The sequence below is a fragment of the Entelurus aequoreus genome, linkage group LG12 (genome assembly GCF_033978785.1).
Source record: "Entelurus aequoreus isolate RoL-2023_Sb linkage group LG12, RoL_Eaeq_v1.1, whole genome shotgun sequence".
NCBI lineage: Eukaryota > Metazoa > Chordata > Actinopteri > Syngnathiformes > Syngnathidae > Entelurus > Entelurus aequoreus.
The window spans coordinates 49,680,404-49,701,894 of record NC_084742.1 but is presented as its reverse complement, the minus strand read 5'-3'; the positions used below and the strand labels follow the sequence as shown (position 1 = coordinate 49,701,894).

Sequence of the window (21,491 nt, the reverse complement as noted above, 5' to 3'; positions counted from 1 at the left end):
ACTCGGCAGTCTGTCACGATACTTAAACTCACAGTGCAGAGAGTCTCTAAAGTGAAACTCCCCAAAACGCTTCTGCATTGCAGCCACCTGTAATCAAGTCTCTTATACGGCTTCAGCAGGAGCAAACAGGTCACAGCTTCTTCCGTCAGTGACAAAGCCAACTCTATGGCTTCACCTCCTCAGTCCAGCCTGCTTTATTAGCCACAAGCTCCAACTGTTTTTCTAAAGCTTCCCAGCTTCCTTTTCCCCAAAACTTTAGCGTCCTCAGTGCCGCCTCACACAAGCGCATGGGTGCCGCCATGTTTGTTAACGTTCAGCAGCGACACAAGCGACACATGCAGCATCCGACATGTCACTCGCACACTCTCCAGCTCACTCCAGCAATGCGGTGGGGCGGAACGTTGAAACCGGAGCACTTCTGACACCAACGTAATGCCCCGCATTAGAGAAGAGTGACACAGACGAGTATGCATGCTCAGTCGCTTTATCAACAAGCGGTAACTTGTTAGTGGTCCCAACAATACACATACTGCTGCTGTTAGCCACAACTCACGCTGACACACTCTGTTCAACTCTTTCACAAACCCGTTCACATTCTCCACTCACACACGTCACACACAATGTCACCATCCCTTAAAGGCACAGCGCACACACACAAATATCACAGATATTACAATATTAAGGATAATTTCTTGATGCTAACTAATATCACCCAAAACGATTTGAGCGCTTGGAACAGCACAGCAATGTTGTATTTTCAGCTCAAAGTTTTCATTTATAAACGCATTTCTTACTTGATTTAATGCTACGCTCAAGCTTGTTGACCACCATATGAATTACACCACGACAAAGCAAAGCGGACGTGACGTTCTACGTAACACAGCAATTGTATTTTGAAGGCATTCAATCGATCGCAACTGGACTATTCAGTTTTTTTAAAATACATTTCTGTCGCGATTGTGTTCTGTTTTGCATCTCAACAGTTGTTTTTTCACAATAATAGGCAGGGAATTCTGGGCGCCCTAAAAGAATATCGGTGTGGGCCGCTGTTCTGTCAAATTTGGCTGCTTCCTCGAATGTGGATGAAAAAGAAACATGGGAGGAACAAACCGCGGTGTGGACCAAACAATTTTCAGAGAAGGGTTCAAGGGGGTTATTTGAATATTGTATGACTTATTTCTTTGTTTTATTGGAATTATTCATATGAATATATATTAGTTCCGCGTTCTAAGTGTCTAAGACTAGAAGTGACTAATCTCAGTCTGAGACTGGATCTGACTAATCTAAGTCTGAGACTAAATCCAACCATTTCTACTAAGTCTAAGACTAGATCTGGCCAATCTAAGTCTAGGACTATATCTGATCAATCGAAGTCTGTGACTAGATCTGACTCATCTAAGTCTGAGACTAGATCCAACCAATCTAAGTCTAAGACTAGATCTGACCAATCTAAGTCTGAGACTAGATTTGACCAATCTAAGACTAAGACTACATCTGGCCAATCCAAGTCTGAGACTAGATTTGACCAATCTAACACTAAGACTAAATCTGGCCAATCTAAGTCTATGACTAGACCTGACAAATCTAAGACTAAGACTAGATCTGACCAATCTAAGTCTATGACCAGATTTGACCAATCTAAGTATGGGACTAGATCTGACCAATCTAAGTCTAAGACTATATCTGACCAATCTAAGTCTGAGACTAGATCTCCATCCATCCATTTTCTACCGCTTATTCCCTTCGGGGTCGCGGGGGGCGCTGGAGCCTATCTCAGCTACAATCGGGCGGAAGGCGGGGTACACCCTGGACAAGTCGCCACCTCATCGCAGGGCCAACACAGATAGACAGACAACATTCACACTCACATTCACTAGATCTGACTAATCTAAGTCTGAGACTAGATCCGACCAGTCTAAGACTATATTTGACCAATCTAAGTCTGAGACTAGATCGGACTAATCTAAATCTGAGACTAGATCCGACCAATCTAAGTCTGACACTATATCTGACTAATCTAAGTCTGAGACTAGATCTGACCAGTCTAAGACTAGATCTGACCAATCTAAGTCTGAGACTAGATCGGACTAACCTAAATCTGAGACTAGATCCGACCAATCTAAGTCTGACACTATATCTGACTAATCTAAATCTGAGACTAGATTTGACCAATTTAAGTCTATGAACATGAATTGATAAAGCCTTTTTGGATGAGAGGCGAAAAGTCTTCTAAGACAAATTGAACAGTCCAGTTGCGATTGATTGAATGCCCAGAGGATATATTACAACTGAGTACTGCTACAACCCATACGGACCGCAGTGGTGTAGGGGCCGCTTGTGACCCAACAATGGTTGAGAAACAATGTTTTAAAGTAGGAGAGACATGTTCTTGTAAATGTCCATCAGATTTTTCAACATGACAAGAAAATAACCATGGTTTTAACACCATGACTATTTCTTTACAAAAGTTTGTAAAAGTATGACCTTATTCAGAAAAAACTACAAAGGAAACTTTTCGTAAAAGCAAAACTTTTTTTTGCTCAATGTTACGAGGTTGCTGAAAACACCTACACAGTGACTTTTTTATTATTATAAAAAAAGAAGTCATGTTATGAGAAAATGTTACATACCATTACAGCTTTATTCTTTAGGAAGAAAAAAAGTCTTGTTATGACGACATAACCCAATCTTTACGATTTCATTCTCGCAAAATCCCATTTTTTCTGTAGTTAACCTCCAACGTCTACAAGTTTATTTGCGTGTAACTCCATTTAGTGTGAGATTAGCATCGTCACCTTCCTTTACAGCAACCCTTGACCCGTCCTGATCGCACACTTTCTTAGATTTACCGCTATGATGTTAGTTTCCGCTGGTGCATTTGCAGCTTGAGCAGTTTTCAAATACCCTGGGGGGGACAATTGGACACATAAATAAATGTTCAGCATAAATCCTGGGGACGTCTTACCCGCTCAGCACCGTCACCATATAAAGTCCCATCTTGCGGAAGATCTCCCAGTCTTCCACCTCAATGATCTTGGCGGCAATTAGGAACAGGATCCCAATCGGCATATAGCTGAAGAACAAATGTTAGGGTTAGCGCTTCATTTGCAAAGCCTGTTGACTACATATTTGACACAACATGACACAACATACAAATGAGATTCTTTGTATTCCACTATTATTGATGAAAAATGACAACAATTGATGTGCAATAATACAACTTTAACATTGGATTCTCCTCAAATCGAATTGATTGTCAAATTGTTATAATCATTTTACTGATTTAATAACAATATTATTATCTCTGAAACAACAACTTTTTTGTGCAATAAAACTAGTAAGGAGCTGTTTCCAACAGCCACGCGGCTGCCCAGAAGGCCCTAACTTTCCAATGTGTTTTAAACATCACTGTATGTCCTGCCCTCTTAAAGATTTCAGCACGTCATGATGTAACTACGCCCATATGTAACACATGCTTTCACATGCCACACTTTCAGAAAAAAGAAAAGCGTGAGACGTAAGTGGCATGATGTTTTTTTTAATACTGATTTGGACTGTTTTAGCGTTGAGTTATACTTAAGACCTCTGGCAGCTCTCCCTGCACTGTGGCCTCCTAATGCTAGTCTTCATTATTCAGAAATTAGAAATGTAAATCTGTTTTCTCTGCTGGCTCTTCTGTCTCATCCTCTGCATGTGTTCTAAATTTAGTTTTTTTCTACATCTCCGTCCTCACTGTCCAGTGTTGCCAACTCCTCAGTAAGGAAAGTAGATATTGACTGTCATAAAAGTGGCTAGAAGTTGCTGGATGATATCATTGCCTCATTTGCATAATTGATTACAATGAACGCTGTAGGAGAGAAGAACAACGTAGTGGGAGACAAAAAGTGAAAAAAAAAGAGCTAATTTTCATTATAGCTGTAAATTCTGTTTATCCTTAGGTTAGTTGTATTTTTCTTTGTTCTACATTGTTAAATGTTAAGAGTATCAAATTTGATCAAAAGAAGAAGGGTATGTTATATTCACAAACAAACCAAATCTACTGACTGGCTCATTTACATGAACGATATGTTTGTTTTTGTTTGAAGGGTGGCAGTAATGAAACATTTACATTTACATCTCAGAAACAGTGGCTTGTTTGCACAGAGTGGGTCTGCGTCTCCTCTCTGTTCTGACTTGAATGGAATGGAACTTCATTGTCATTGCACTTAAAAGTACAAGCTGTCTAAGAGCAGACATACGGTAGACAGGGGACCGCCTGTGAGGAAAGGCTCACACCAGCGCTGCTTGAACGTTTATGACATTAGAGTGTTACGTGCTTTCATGTCTCCAAAACATCCCAAAAAGTCACTTTTCAGAGAGAAAGTCACTAAGAGTAGTTGGTAAGTCACACGATTTAGTGGGAAAGTCGCCAAGTTGACAACACTTCTTTGAGGTGTGTGTAAAAGATAAAGACGCCAATCTAACAGGTAATTTATGATCTCAATTGCTTACTGTCTTACTCTTCTTATTTTAATGTCATTTAATTTTAATGTCATCTTGTCTAATTTATTACATTTACACATTATGTAATGTGACTCTTTATTTTGCAAATTTTATTATTCTAAATTTAGTACTGTGATTTCCTATATTTTTTTATGGTCACTGAACGTCATAAGTCCCAGCAGACTTCCAGGCTAAGGCCTGTACATGTAGTCCGTCTGCACTCTTCCGTGTGACGGTAGGTTGCCCCGTGAATTAGCTTGATAGCTTTCAGCTAACTTATTAGCAGGCTAGCTGTGTTGCTGTAGGCCTAAAGGAGACACATTTATGTTAAGTTTTGTTTTGTTTTATTTCTGTGCAGGTTTAAAATATATATAGAAGGCTGATTGGAGACTTACTATGATTGTTTTCACCAGAATAAACCATGTTTGAGCCGGAAGAAAGACTGGGTGTCGTCTTTTGGGGAAAAACACAACGCAAAGGAGAACTACTTCGCTACACCAAGACCCGCCTTACGTTGCTTCTGATTGGTTTACAATGCGTGGTGCATTCCGTGGTTGGCTAGATTTATGGATTGGTCTGGTATTAGTTATTTTGGTCAGTCAATCAGAGTGGCTCGAAGTACGGCGAGCTGGGGGGAAACAAGTGTACTATTATAAAAATAAATATACAGTAGTAAATGGTGAGAAAGTGTGAGAAAGGTCAAGTGTAGCGTGAGAATGGGTTGAATTGCGTGACTCTCACGCTCAAAGCGTGAGGCTTGGAATGTCTGTTCACACGCATTAGCTTTGTTGTTATCTAATGATAGCGATTTAGATAGCTATCGTTAGATATCATTGAATGTATGGGTTTGGTGCTAGCGGGGGTGTATAATGTAGACTGGGAGAGTTAGGGCTGCATGGGATTCTGGGTATTTGTTGTGTTGTGTTTATGTTGTGTTACGGTGCGGAGGTTCTCCAGAAATGTATTTGTCATTCTTTTTTGGTGTGGGTCACAGTGTGGCGCATATTTGTAACGTAACAGTGTTAAAGTTGTTTTATACGGCAACCGTCAGTGTGGCTGCTGAGCAAGTAAGCTTTGCTGTCACTTTCGTTTGCAAGCAGAAGATGCGTTCAACATGTGGCCGGGCTGGTACGCTGTTTAAACAGGCTGTAGAGGGCGCTAAAGGCAGTGCCATTACGCCCAAATTTCGGGTGTGTCCCGGGAAAAGTGGGAGGATTGGCTACTATGAATCTGTTGAACGCCATTCATGTAAATCTCGCGGGCCGCACTGACTTTAAACTGTCATATTAAAGTGCGGGCCGGGGCGTGTGTCTGAGACCCTTGGTTTAAACATAGCACAAAGCAAAAAAAAGCTTTGTATACAGTGATATTTCATTTTAAATTTCAAAAGAGTTTTGAGGCTCCCATGTTTTCTTTCATTTGGGAAACTCGTCAAAATAGCTCTTTGAGTGATAAAGGTTGCCGACCCTAGACTCTAGGGTTAAGTTAAGAAGGGGTTAAGCAAAACAAGCTGTGAAGGTGCGCATGCAGAAATATTTGTGAGGGAGGGGCAGAGACACAGAGCGCAGAGCGAGAGAGCTAGTGAGTGGAGACAGACATGAAAACAAGAAATGCCGAAAAGTAAATGCAACTTCACGGATGATTTGCGGAAAATGTATTTGTGTTTTGGTCCTGGCCGTGACACATGGGAAACAGAATGCACTGTGTGCAAAGCAGGAACGTGTATATCTGTGGCAAATAAAGATCTACAAGCCCATATCGACACTACAAAGCACAAAACAGCTGTGCAGGGCGAGAGCTCGTTTATGACAACCTTTTTCCAAAACACAACATAGAATGTGAGATACAACAGGATAATGCATACATTTGTCATTTGTTTTCAAAACGATTACAAAAAAGTGGTACTCCAAAAATGTACTGTGGGACCCCATTTGTATGATTTGATGGGGTCCCGGGGACCCCATTTTGAAAATTCCTAGCGCCAACACTACTGTCAACATAGGAGAAAAAATGCTTTATTTAAATAAATATATTACTTATGAAGCAAGTTCAAGTATCATTGGCAAATTTTCACCTAGTCCCGGCCTTGGCGTGCTGCCCGCCTTGGCACGCATATACGTGTCCTCTTTTTGGGATTTCAGAATATGGTCAGCCTACTTAAACCACTAATTGTACTTTGAGCAAGTTGCAAACAGCCACTTTAATTGCGCACAATAGTAAGAGTATCGTTACTTTTTCATTCTCATAAAACCTTTTTTTTTTTTTGTGTAACCAAATTTCATATTTATAGTCCCAAAATATGTAGATTTTAAAAAAGGATTTCATTTTCATAAGATTGTGCAATATTAAGATTTGAGGCTTTTATTGTTAAAATTCTATTTCTTTATTTTTACAATATTTCAACCATATAAAAAAACAAAAAAAGAAAGATATTATGATATAGAGCAGTGGTTCTTAACCTGGGTTGGATCGAACCCTAGGGGTTCGGTGAGTTGGGCTCAGGGGTTCGGTGGTGGTCAAGACACACCCGACTCATCGTGTAAATAAAAACTTCTCCCTATCGGCGTATTAAGGATACGGCAACAGCAGAAGGCAGACTGATTTGCAGGTGTGTAATTTGTTGTGAGTTTATGCACTGTGTTGGTTTTGTTCTTTGAACAAGGTGATGTTCAGCACGGTTCATTTTGTGCACCAGTATAAAAACATGGTAACACTTTAGTATGGGGAACATATTCACAATTAATTAGTTGCTTATTTACATGCAAATTAGTAACATATTGGCTCTTAACTAGTCATTAAGTACTTATTTATGCCTTATTCGGCATGGCCTCATTATAACCCTAACCCTCTAACCCTGGCCCTAACCAAATAACTCTAAATTAAGTTTTTGTTACTTAGAATATGTTTCCCATACTAAAGTGTTAGCAAAAACATAACTTTGTCTTGAATTTGGAAAAAAAAAAAACATTTTATTTTTCACTAAAGAAGGGTTCGGTGAATGCGCATATGAAACTAGTGGGGTTCGGTACCTCCAACAAGGTTAAGAACCACTGATATAGAGACAACTTAACAAGGTAGCCTACCACATAATGATGTGCACCAGTTTCATCGTTGCGTCGTTGAGGGCGTCGAAGAACTCCAGAAGGATACGTCCTTTTTCGCCCATCTTCCCAATGACCAGGCCAAAAGCGACGCAAAACACGATGAGGCCCAAGACGTTGATTCCATCCGAGTATGTGCCGATGATTTTGTACTCCTTGGTGATGTTCTGGCGGCAACGGAAAAGCAATTTAGCGACAAGCTAGGAATTAGCAGTTACAGTATTTCTTCAAATTGACACAATAGACCCCACACTCTAATGTAAGACTTAACATTTGTGGAGTTGACATTGTTAGACAGTAAACTGCAGTCGTTTAGTCCAGTGGTCCCCAACCTTTTTGTAGCCGCGGACCGGTCAACGCTTGAAAATTTGTCCCATGGACCGGGGGGGGGGGGGTGTTTTTTTTGTTTGTTTGTTTTTTTCATAAAGAAATACAATCATATGTGCTTACGGACTGTATCCCTGCAGACTGTATTGATCTATATTGATATATAATGTATATATTGTGTTTTTATGTTGATTTAATAAAAATAAAAAAATGTACCGGGCCACGGCCCGGTGGTTGGGGACCACTGGTTTAGTTGACTGCTGATCATCGCAACGCGAGGATGTCGCTGTCGTAAAAATACATTTTATTCATGTAAAAATTAAACTTTGTTGTACATTTTTTTGCGCACGTTAACACTTTTTTTGGTACAGCATTGTTATAATTAATTCTTGCACTATTGTGACTTTTTTTTAGTACAAAACCCAAAACCAGTGTGTAATTCGTAAATAAAAACAGAATACAATGATTTGCTAATCCTTTTCAATTTATATTCAATTGAATATACTGCAAAGACAAGATATTTAATGTTCGAACTAAGAAACGTGTTTTTTTTGCAAATAATCATTAACTTAGAATTTAAACACAATTTTTAAACTTTTCAGGTGAAATTATTTCACATTCTTGCTTGATGTACAGCTTAATTTGTTCAACAGTCTGGGGTCTCCGTTGTTGTATTTTACGCTTCATAATGCGCCACACATTTTCAATAGGAGACAGGTCTGGACTACAGGCTTGTACCCACACTCTTTTACTATGAAGTCACGCTATTGTAACACGTGGCTTGGCATTGTCTTGCTGAATAGACAGGGGCGTCCATGATAACGTTGCTTGGATGGCGACATATGTTGCTCTAAAACCTGTATGTACCTTTCAGCATTAATGGTGCCTTCACTGATGTGTAAGTTACCTATGCCTTGGGCAATAATACTGTATTACTAATACAGCATCTATGATGGTATGGGGGTGTATTAGCAATACACCCCCATACCATCACAGATGCTGGCTTTTGAACTTTGCGCCTAGAACAATCCGAAAGGTTCTTTTCCTCTTTGTTCCTGAGGACACAACGTCCACATTTCAAGTTGTTTTTAGAAAATGTGGACGTCTTGTGACTCGTCAGACCGCAGAACAATTTTACACTTTGCATCAGTCCATCTTAGATGAGCAGCGAAGCCGGCGGCATTTATGGGTGTTGTTGATAAATGGCTTTTGCTTTGCATAGTAGAGTTTTAACTTGCACTTACAGATGTAGCGACGAACTGTAGTTACTGACAGTGGTTTTCTGAAGTGTTCCCGAGCCCATGTGGTGATATCCTTTACACACTGATGTCGGTTTTTGATGTAGTACCGCCTGAGGGATCCAAGGTCCAGGCATTCAATGTTACGTGCAGTGATTTCTCCAGATTCTTTGAATCTTTTGATTATATTACAGACCTTAGATGGTGAAATCCCTAAATTCCTTGAAATAGCTCGTTGAAAAATGTTGTTCTTAAACTGTTGGACACGCATTTGTTCACAAAGTGGTGACCCTCGCCCCATCCTTGTTTGTGAATAACTGAGCATTTTATGGAAGCTGCTTTTTTACCCAATCATGGCACCCACCTGTTCCCAATTAGCCTGTTCACCTGTGGGATTTTCTAAATAAATGTTTGCTAAGCACTCCTCAACTTTCTCAGTCTTTTTGCCACTTGTGCCAGCTTTTTTGAAAAACGTTGCCGGTATCAAATTCCAAATGAGCTAATATTTGCAAAAAATAACGTTTTTCAGTTTAAACATTAAATATCTTGTCTTTGCAGTCTATTTAATTGAATATAGGTTGAAAGGGATTTGCAAATCATTGTATTCTGTCTTTATTTACCATTTACACAATGTGCCAACTTCACTGGTTTTGGGGTTTGTACTATTTCGACTGAATTATATTATAATATTATGACTTTTGTTACTGTAAAAAATTATCACAAGAAATTGTACAACTTTTATTTTATTCTCTTATGCTCTTGTAATGCTCTTGTAATGTTACAACTTTATTCTCATACATGTATGCTGCACTTTCTTATTCTTGGAATGGTACATTTCCATTCTCAAAAAATCCCTACTTTTCATCATGCAACATTCCACTATTTGTGTAATGTTATTATTGTCAATCTTGTAAAATTACAAACTTTTATGAGCAAGATTCTGACTTTGTTGTATTTTCATGAATGTTTGACTTTTATCATGCTATGTTACTCTAGTCTAGTATCCTTACCGTTTCATTCTTGCAGAATTACACCCTTCTTGTAATATATAACATTATTCTCATATAAACTTTTTTGTGTTGTATTAGGACTTCGGTCTTGTAATGTTACAATTTCATACTCATATAGTACCATTTTATTCTCATACTCTGTCACATGACCCAGACAGAACAAACTGTCAACATGTGAACAATTTACGTTGGAAGATAAACGCGGACTAATATTGGAACAGATTACAACCATTACGTCTCTAATGGCTATGCTGATGTGAAATAGCAGACAGCATACAAAAAAGAGCTTAAATCTTAAACATCTTAAATTGCGCAAATAATGTCTCGGAGCGGATGCAGAAAGAAAGACTAGCAGGAGGGAGAGAGTTGTTTCGAAGGAATTTTCGGACGAAGAATCATGCTAACAAAATTTTTAAAATGTCTCGGAATATAATCAGAAGGCTCTGCGGATAGCTGGAGGCAGTTTTAATTCCGAAGGAAAAGACCCACTCAAGAGACCTGGTTTCCAATAACATAATCCAGGTGTGTAAGTCCGGTTTCTAAAAACATGATCAGATTGAGGTGTTTCCATGGGTTCTTTAGAGCCGAACTATTAAGAAATCTGACTAATTTAGTGCATGTGTAGCGGACAGCAAAAAACTCCCTTCCTAAATTATTAGGAATCACACGTTAGCACGAAACGGCATAGCAAATCGATGAGCTTGAGGGCAGTCTGAAGGAAAACAAGTCTGCAGCTTGAGTGGCTGTTTTCCACCTGGTCCTAGTGCTTGACTTGTCTCCATTTAATAGAGTGTAACATTGTTTTGGGATAGTAAAAACTGCAGGGCACCAAAACCGCCCCCATTGCTCAAATGATGTCTGTGGCATGATGGACATACCAACCTCCATGGCATCCATGAAAGTTGTCACCAGGGGAGGAGTCGGCGTGTGCGTGTACGAAACTTTGGATGGCTCCAACTCTTTGCGCTTGGTCTTGTACTAGAGTGAAACCCAAACATTAGCAATGATATAAACATTAGCTTTATGTGACATTAATCACATTCACACTTTTATGTATGCTTACCTGTTGAAAACAAGCCTGCACCAAATTTTCAGGGAACATGTTTCTGTTTATGGGAAATAAAAATGTTAGCTTCTTTTTACGCTTGTACAATGGTTAAAATGTAGAAATTGAAAACGTTTAAGCAGTTTTCATATGCCCCAGTTTTAGCACAATTCAGTTTTAGGTAAATATTAGATTTTCATTCAGTTTAGTACGATTGAACACACATTGGTGACTCAGTCTGTGATTTTTTTTAGATAGCCTGAGAGTCCGTGTTACCTGTCAATCAAGGCTATTATGGCGCTTCCTGGCTGTCTTCCGCAGTTTTATAGGGAGCCTGGTCTTGCACGGACATCTTGATGGCAGATATGGAATTTGCTTACAATAAGAGCGCTACAAGGCCGGCTTGCGCTCTGCCACTTTAAATGTGAAGTCACTGGTGCTCTTAAACGGCCTTGAAGATCAAGACTCTTCATTAACTGTAAAACCGATGTGAAATACTTATTTATTCATGTCGTTTGTCGTTTATGTGCATTTTGCAAAGATAAAGTCTAGGTCCAAGTGATAAGACCGGCAGTCATAACAAAGTATAATGAAAACCAAAGTTGTGTATGGACCTCTTTGATGTGTATGCTGAGATTCTATTGCATGATAAGCAAAACCAAGAATGTGACTTTGTGTGATTGCTCATTTCTTTGATGGTTTTTGGATGCGGTTCAGGTCTGACAGGATAGCGTTTAACCAATCAGAGAACGCAGAGCAGTTTCTGGCCTTCAGATCTCACAGATGACCGAGAACCTGACCAAAGCAAAGGGTAATGTCAAGAGTATGAAACACATCTGCGGTCCCTTCCAAGATTTCTCATTGTGCCCATTGGGTTGAATTTTTTCTTGCCCTGATGTGGGATCTGAGCCGAGGATGTCGTTGTGGCTTGTGCAGCCCTTTCAGACACTTGTGATTAAGGGCTATATAAATAAACTTTGATTGATTGATTGGTTGACAATTGAAAAAATAATTCCACACCAGAAACATTGTTAAAAAGGAAATATGGGGGCAGGTACATGCCAGTCATGGTTGACAGCAGCCATGCCCAAAGGTGGTGAAACCAAGGTTAAAAGGGCAAAACATATACAATGCATCAACTGCAAGATGTTCCTCTGCAATAATAACGAAGAGAAACTGCTTCCAGGAGGACCATTGCAAATAAATACATGCTGTAAAATCTCAAATTAAAATATTATTGTGTGTTATGTAATACTAAATATGAGCGTGGCTTCTTCGTACTCCTTTTTGGACATATTCATTTTTGAAAATGTAACTGATGTAACTTGTTAAGTATATCTGAAACAAAAACAAAACATTGTATTATGCAATTGTTAAATGGGGTTTACCGCGAGAGGGACAAGCGGTTGAAAATACTGTAAATACTTCAATGATAATGTTTTTTCACCATATGCGCAGGTAGCTAACGTGGGGGGAAGAGCAGACATGTCCACTCAACATTGAAGGGAGATGCATTTGTCGCACCCAAAAATTATTCCACTGAGGAGAAAATATTTGTTTTCCAAATCTTTAACTCATGTGATTTAATTTTGAAAGCGCAACACAGCGGGGACTGACACGGTAGGACAGAGGCAGCAGGGGATCTGTAAAACGGCGTGTAGGAGATGCTGACATCAATGTGACTTGCTGGGATAGGCTACAGCACGACCCGCGACCCTGACGGGTAGAAAACGGATGGATGGATGTAACGTCTTGCTGTTTGTTTACCAGGATCGTCACTCATCGCGGCCTACGTTCACACTGTAGGGCAGGCCTGGGCAATTATTTTGACTCAGGGGCCAAATTTAGAGGAAAAAAATGTGTCTGGGGGCCGGTATATCTATTTTTAAGAACACTAATACAAAACCTCACAATAATGTCTGCTTGAACACTAGGAAAGGAATTTTTAATTTTTTGTAAATTCAACATTCTTTATTTTCATGTACATTGTAGGTGGAATGTACATGAAAATAAAGAATGTTGAATTTACAATATTATCTATGAACGATAAAACACTGAATATTGATAACATATGAACGTCACACCCCCTCTCGATCGACATATTTTACAATCAAGCGAAACATAACAAAAATAAAACAAACACCGCAAAATATGAACGCGAAAGGCAAAAACACCCCACCTGCAATCTGATACATCTGATATATCACTAAACTTTGTGCTTAGTCATATATGACACTTGCATTTTAGGCTGGCCGTTCTGGAAACACTCTGTGGAAACGCTCCCCACCCACACTGCTTGGTGCATCTTCTGAGGTGCTGTGATTTGGATTACCATAGTAACTAGTATATCATGCAAAAGCACAGATTCCAACCATTGAAATACTTTTTATAGTTCAAAACTCACGGTAATTTCAAAACATCACTGCACATCATAATGGCAGCTACAGTTTCAATCTTAAAGATCTAAAAATAATATTTGGGAATATCAGGCAGGCCAGATTGAAAAGTTTAACAGGCCTTAGTTTGCCCAAGTCTGCTGTAGGGTATGATGTCCAATTCATATTTTTTGTTAAATTCCATCGTTTTATGCAATTGTGCGCCAAACAAATATGCAACATCTATGTATGTCGGAATGAGTCAATGAACAAAACATGTCAGACGCCAAGCCTTGTTTTTATGAAAGTAAACATATAATAATAATAATAATAATAATAATAATAATAATAATAATACATTTTATTTGGTATAGCGCTTTTCAGAGTACTCAAAGACACTTTACAGGATAAAAAATATGGCCCTGATTTATGTTGGTGTCAGTCCTAGCAGGTTCATGGCAATTTTTAGGAGTTTGTGTGACCAAAGTCCACATTTATTATTTTACGTAGGATATGAAGGAAGATGGTATTTGTGGGGCACTTGTTGCGACATCTGTACTGAGAAGCGTGTGGGTGATGAGAAGCGTTTGGGTGATGACTTTGTATCAGAACCAACCAACGTGTGGAGTCCCCCCAAGGTTCAATCTTGGGGCCGACTGTATTTAACATCTATATGCTCCCACTAGGACAAATCATGCAAAATAATAACATTGACCATCATTGCTATGCCGATGACACCCAAATCTATGTAGCACTATCACCAAATGACTATCGCCCCATAGATCTTCTGTGCCAGTGCATTGAGCAAGTCAAACACTGGATGTGCCAAAATTTCCTACAACTAAAATGAAGATAAAACTGAGATAATTGTTTTTGGTGCTAAAAAAGAAAGGTTTAAAGTCGTCCAACACCTTCAATCACTGTCCCTGAAAACCTCAAATAAAGCCAGAAATCTTGGGGTTATTTTAGATTCTGATTTACATTTCAACAGTCACATCAAATCAGTAACAAAATCGGCCTACTATCACCTCAAAAATGTAACAGACTTAGAGGGCTCATGTCAGCTCAAGTCTTAGAAAAACTTGTACATGCCTTTATTACCAGTAGGCTAGACTATTGTAATGGTCTCCTTGCAGGTCTTCCCAAAAAAACTGTCAGGCAGCTACAGCTTGTTCAGAACGCTGCTGCTAGAGTTCTAGCAAAGAACAAAAAATGTGAGCACATTACACCAATTCTTAAATCCTTACATTGGCTCCCTGTACATCAGAGAATTGATTTCAAAATCCTCCTGCTCACATATAAATCCCTACATGGTCTAGGGCCGAAGTATATCACTGATATGCTCCCACTATATAAGCCCTCTAGATCACTAAGATCTTCTGAGACCAATCTGTTAGTGTTCCCAGAGTAAACTCAAATCAAGGGAGAGCTCCATTCAGTCACTATGCAACAAATAGCTGGAATAAACTTCCTGAAGATGTCAGACTCTCCCCAACTCTGACTACTTTTAAAACTAGACTGAAGACTTTTATGTTCACCTTAGCTTTCAGCTAAATCTTTTAATCTTTTAACTTTTAATGTCCGCACTGTTTTTATTTTCATTGTCTGCATTTTAATTTTGCTTTTATTTTCTTTCATTTCACTTTGTTGTCTGTGAAGCACTTTGAGTCTGCCTTGTGTATGAAAAGCGCTATACAAATAAAGTTGCCTTGCCTTGCCTTGCCTTGATGAGAAGCGTGTGGGTGATGATAAGCGTGTGGGTGATGAGGCAGAGACGTGGTGGGCCTTTGATGTACGTTAGGTGCATCGTACTTACGCCATCACTTGTGTTATTCACTGATTTTGCCCTTATTTATAGCTTGTGATTGGACAGCCGGCTGCTGCCTCGGAGATAAATTATTATTATCCGTATCCACTCGACATCCATTGCACCAGTCGCCCAGGGGGGTGGTCCCCACATCTACGGACCCCTCCAAGGTTTCTCACTGCGCCCAATGGGTTCAGTTTTATCTCGCCCTGATGTGAGATCTGAGCCGAGGATGTCATTGTGGCTTGTGCAGCCCTTTGAGACACTTGTGAGGAAGGGCTAAATAAATAAACTTTGATTGATTGAGATAAAGCCTCTCTCTCGCTCTCTCACTCCAATGGATCGCCAGCATAGTGGATCACAGCACACCCGTATCTGCTGCCATGCCTGGATTGGTCGGACTTAATATAATTTGGGTTACCTTTGTTAAACAAACTGTTCAAAAAGACAAGTCCACAAGCGTCCGTCTTTTAATGGCTACGAGGCCATAAAATCCTCCTATAATTAATCACTTCTAAAACATATTTTCACCACTGACTATTTTGTACTTCTCCTTTTCGCTGTGGCAATGGAAATACTAATTTCCCTCCACATTCTTGTTATTATGCTTTCCAAACGTTGTGCGATTTTACTGAACGAGCAGCACACATGAACAATCTCTAACAACTTTTCTGCAATACAGAATGGCAACCCAGACAATAAAAACTATTTTTAGCCTTCTGACGTGGGCTCTGCAGGGAGGCAGTGGACCATCACCACAGCAGTGCAGCCAATGACTGGAATGATCCAAACGCAAGAAAATGCATACTGTAAGATATGTTTTCATATAGGAGATATATTGTAATAATACATTTTCTCAATAAAAAAACGGCATTAAAAAAAAAATTGAACGCCAGCAAACACTAAAACGCATCATTTTCATTTGTTTTAAGTCATCCAGAAGCTATAAAACCATAAAAAATAGACGATATGTTTAATGTACGTCTAATGATTTTTATTTCTGACAGTCCGAATCTGTTGACACATAAACACATCGTCTGGTTTCGCAGCGCAATTACCTCCTTTCTCCTTTCTCTTAGATGTGCCAAAGACTCAAAAAAGCCCCTGCAGAAAATTTTGAGCCTTGATAGATCACACTGCCTGTGCTAAATAATAATAGTAATAATTAGCATTTCTTCTTCCCAGTGTTGTGAGCATTCTGATGATCAGCAAAAAATCTGCATATTCTCAAAAACAGACACGTTAAATGGACTGCGCTCCTTATTCTGCTCACTTCAGAGACGCAATCCTCTGCACACAAATGCATTAGATCAGCTTTGCGTGTGCAATCAAGTTTCCACGTATTTTAGCGAACGCAAACCTTTAGTACAGTGGTCACCAATTATGGAAGTATTATTGTAGCAAAATTATTTGCAAAGGTGTATCTCAATCTGTGCGCGAGTAATCCAATTCGCGTGCGTGTGTACTAATTTGTGTGCGTGTATATCAATCAGAGTGTGTGTATTCAGATCCGCATACGTGTGTTTTAGATCCACATACGTGTGTTGTAGATCTGCATACGTGTGTTTTAAGTTGTCAGTTGTCAGATTGTATTACACGCACGCACTTCTGAATGTGTGTGCACAAGTATTACACGCTCACAAATCTGGGTGCGCTCGCTCAAATCTTACACGACAGAAGTGTCACAAAAGTCACGTGTAAAAAAGACAGCCGATAGAGGGTTCTTTCTGATTAGAAACAGGCAGACAACTTAAAACACACGTACGCGGATCTGATTACACACACTCGGATTGATATACAGACACACACATCAGTGCACATGCACATAAATTGGATTTCATGTGCACAGATTGAGATACACGTTTGCAAATAATTTAACTATAATAATACTTCTATATTCAACCTTTTCGAGCCCAAGATCCCTGGTCTCAGCGAAAAGCCAAAGCAAGATCTACCCCTGCGTCAACTATCTATCTATCTATCTATCTATCTATCTATCTATCTATCTATCTATCTATCTATCTATCTATCTATCTATCTATCTATCTATCTATCTATCTATCTATCTATCTATCTATCTATCTATCTATCTATCTATCTATCTATCTATCTATCTATCTATCTATCTATCTATCTATCTATCTATCTATCTATCTATCTATCTATCTATCTATCTATCTATTTACTACTGTGTGTGCTTCCTTACTAATAAAAGAAAAGTTGTCTCGTATGTTCACTATTTTATTTAAGGACAAAATTTCAATAAGAAAAATATGTTTAAATGTACACTAAGATCATACTTGCCAACCTTGAGACCTCCAATATCGGGGGGTGGGGGGGCGTGGTTGGGGAGGGGGGCGTGGTTAAGAGGAGAGTATATTTACAGGTAGAATTCACCAACTGAAGTATTTCATATATATATATAAATACTTGACTTTCAGTGAATTCTAGCTATATATATATATATATATATATATATATATATATATATATATATATATATATATATATATATATATATATATATATATATATATATATATATATATATATATATATATATATATATATATATATATATATATATATATATATATATATATATATATATATATATATATATATATATATATATATATATATATATATATATATATTTTTTTTTTTTTTTTTTTTTTTTTTTATTATATATATATAAATAAAAGAAATACTTGAATTTTAGTGTTCATTTATTTACACATTTACACACACAACACTCATCTACTCATTGTTGTACTTGAAAGTACAATGCTTTGTTAAGGGTTGAATTGTCCATCCTCTTTCTATTTTCTGTCACTATTTTTCTAACCATGCTGAACACCCTCTCTGATGATGCATTGCTGTGTGGCACGCACAAAAGTGCTTTCATCAAAAGCACGAGAGTGTGGAATCTTCCATCTCTCCCTAGCATGGCCCAAAACAGGTCAATCCTTGCTTCCTGGGGAAGATCTTCCCTGGCAAGCAATTGGTACTCCAGTACTTGTACCCGGAGGCGGGTCAGGTCCAATCGCAGCTGCGGCAGACTTTTTTTTTGGGGGGCGTGGCCTCCAGCTCCGGCTGAATACCGGGAGTTTGTCGGGAGAAAATCTCTGTCGGGAGAGGCGCTGAATATCGGGATTCTCCCGCTAAAAACGGGAGGGTTGGCAAGTATGACTAAGATATTTTGTTAAAATAAAGACAATAATGCCATTTTTTGTGGTCCCGTTATTTCGAAAAGTATCAAAACACATTTAGGTACCGGTACCGGTACCAAAATATTGGCATCAGGACAACCCTAATATGTATACCGGTATATGTATATTAATGTGTGTAACTTATTTTATTCTATTTTTGTGTTGTTTTTTCAAAGACAAATATTGGTGTTGTTATTAATAGCTGTCAACATGTCAACATTTCTTTTTTCTCATTGTGCTTTTTGCTGTTTCCCAATTTTTGCTCGTGTTTGTTTTTTTTGTAACGTGCTTCGGGCCAATGACAAAGGAGTCACGGGCCACAGATGGCCCCTGTGCCGCACTTTGGGAACCCCAGCTGTAGAAGCTAACTGTTTATGGCCACTATAGTCTTAGCACCGTAGTATTTTTATTCTGGTCACATATTGGACACGAGTCACATGATTGTCTTAATCAGCACCGGAAGTAGTAAAATCAGCTGTTCACCTGCCAAGTTTTTCCTGTATGGTAAAAGAGGGGATAAACGAGGAAGTCCTTCTTTAGCTGCCGCATTGTTTTATCATATATTACTGCCTTTGCACATGACAATGTTTACTTTTGTGTTCACAACAAATAAACACAAAATCCTTACTTTGGAGCTATGTTCGCGTATTTGGCTTGTTAACTTCCCATCGCAGGCGAGTGATGATGGTCGTGGTCGACGGAAGAATTGTTTGATGTTGGATGCTAGAAAATGTCTGTATTGTTGTAGCAGTTAGCCTTAATGCGTTGTTGCAGCTCGATGATTTTTGTGCACGTCATGCCATACGCTTCTGCGAGACAAGCGGGTAAAATGTGCGGCCGCACTTGGGGGTGTTGAGAGCGGCTGGATGTAAAGCTGAAGAGACAGAGGCGAGGCGTGCGGGCGAGTTCAGGGGTTAAAATGTGTGCCTGTTGACGGATCTGTTGGTCACATGAGTGAGGGTGTAATTAATGTCATATTAATTTAAAAAATTCTGATATTTTCACGATCAACCAGTGATCGACGGGTTGGCGACCCCTGCTTTAGAAGAGCAGGCCCTCGGCCGCTGTGAACATTTCCCAAATATAAAATCAGTGTTTTCTCAAAAGCTAAGATGACTACGGACTGTATCAGGATATTTGAATGTTTCCAGAGTTTCAACAAGCTGGCCATCAGGTAAAACTGCTTGTATTGTCACGTCTCGCTTTCTGTGAACAAGTTCCTTTGTTTTGGACACATTATTTTCTAGCTGGCTCTCCAGACACAATGCTTCAAGGGCCTTAGTGTGGGCAAGATAGGAGGCCTCACCATGAGAGTCTGATTTCTTTGACAGGTCAACTAAGGCCATGTTTTCCGTGTATTTAATCACTTTATTATTGTTAATATGAATTGCTAATTCGGTTGTGAACATTGGAAAGAGCAAAGGTGAGAGGACACTACCCAGTGGGCAGCCATTTCTAATGATGAGCGCATGCTGAGGGCGTCAAGAAAGAAAGTCTCTGATCCAGAGCATCAGGCCCTTTTCAATATTTAAATCTGATAACCTTTTAAGAAGAATGTATGAATTCATGGAGTTAAAAGCTGCATTAAAATCTACAAACACAACCCTGGCATGTGTTTAAGCAACATCAGCAGAGCATCATCATTGCCTCGCTCCTTCTTGTAGGCAAACTGTCTAATTCACTGGCCACTTTGTTGGATGGATAGATGATTTTATATGCTTGGAAACAATTTCACACCGCAGAGTCGCAGACATAGGCTACTGGCAGCAAGCTGTTTCTGTAGAGCACTGCCCAGTCTGATACAGCATGCCGATATATATCAGCATAAAAAACAATTTAAAACAAGATCACATTTCTATGTCAAACAATATTGTCGGATATCCCTAATTTTGAATGATTAATAATAACATATTGGATATATTTACCTCAGGAGGTCCAGAAGCGTGTCAACGGTTGTGACGTTGGGCGTGGTTCCAGCTCGGTCTATGTGCTGGGCTGTCTGAGACACTCCTGGTTTGATAGTCATCACCAGAATAATACCTGCAAGTATGAAAGCATCCAACTGTTTCCAAAATTCTTGTGACTGATAGAATGAATAAATAGAAATGTTAAGGCGGTGACAGTTTAACCCAGGACAGACGAGAATGCATTATTCTCAATGTGATAGCTCACCAAGAATGACGGCAATGATGGTTGTTGAGAAGTAATAAACAACAGCCCGTAGTCCTATTTTGCCCGATACCTCAGAGTCCAAGGCTGCTACACCTGTAGACAACAACAACAACAACAACAACAACAACAACAACAACAACAACAACAACAACAACAACAACAACAACAACAACAACAACATAATCCAACAGTATGCATTGTAGTGTTATCATATCGATAAAGCAGCTTACAGTACCTGTTATCATGCTAGAGATGATCAACGGGAGAATGACGAGCTTCAGCATCCGCATCAAAATCTCCCCTGGGAAGCCAAAATAATGTTTGTGGAGATGCGACAGGGAGGCGTACTTTCTGACCGCCACGCCAAGACTGATCCCTGTAACATAGTTAGCATTGGCCCCATGTTTAGATTCACTATGCTGTTTGTTGCCACCGCAGTACATCACAAATGACAAAAATATGATGTTAGTCATACAACAAGATTTCAAAAAACACACTGGGATGCATCTGTATCATAGCAACTGAAGTACAAATGTTTGTCATTTTACAATTTTATTTTAAATTACAACTTTTATTGTTACCATTTAACCCAGGGGTAGGGAACCTATGGCTCTAGAGCCAGATGTGGCTCTTTTGATGACTGCATCTGGCTCTCAGATAAATCTTAGCTGACATTACTAAACAGGATAAGTCCTGAATAATTCCGCTGGTAATCACAGTGT

At 39.2% G+C, this 21,491-nt stretch overlaps 1 protein-coding gene across 1 annotated transcript in view; it reads right to left on the bottom strand.

Moving 5' to 3' along the window:
- The window catches only part of slc1a1 (solute carrier family 1 member 1), a 53,860-nt gene that overhangs the window by 20,525 nt on the left and 11,844 nt on the right, over positions 1-21,491 (bottom strand). Inside the window, exons 2-8 of the mRNA XM_062066171.1 lie at positions 21,005-21,145; positions 20,770-20,862; positions 20,523-20,637; positions 11,222-11,264; positions 11,041-11,136; positions 7,566-7,750; positions 2,966-3,073 (exon numbers count right to left, since the gene is read on the bottom strand). Coding sequence (XP_061922155.1) covers positions 2,966-3,073; positions 7,566-7,750; positions 11,041-11,136; positions 11,222-11,264; positions 20,523-20,637; positions 20,770-20,862; positions 21,005-21,145 — 781 coding nt within the window. The remainder of the gene's footprint in view (positions 1-2,965; positions 3,074-7,565; positions 7,751-11,040; positions 11,137-11,221; positions 11,265-20,522; positions 20,638-20,769; positions 20,863-21,004; positions 21,146-21,491) is intronic.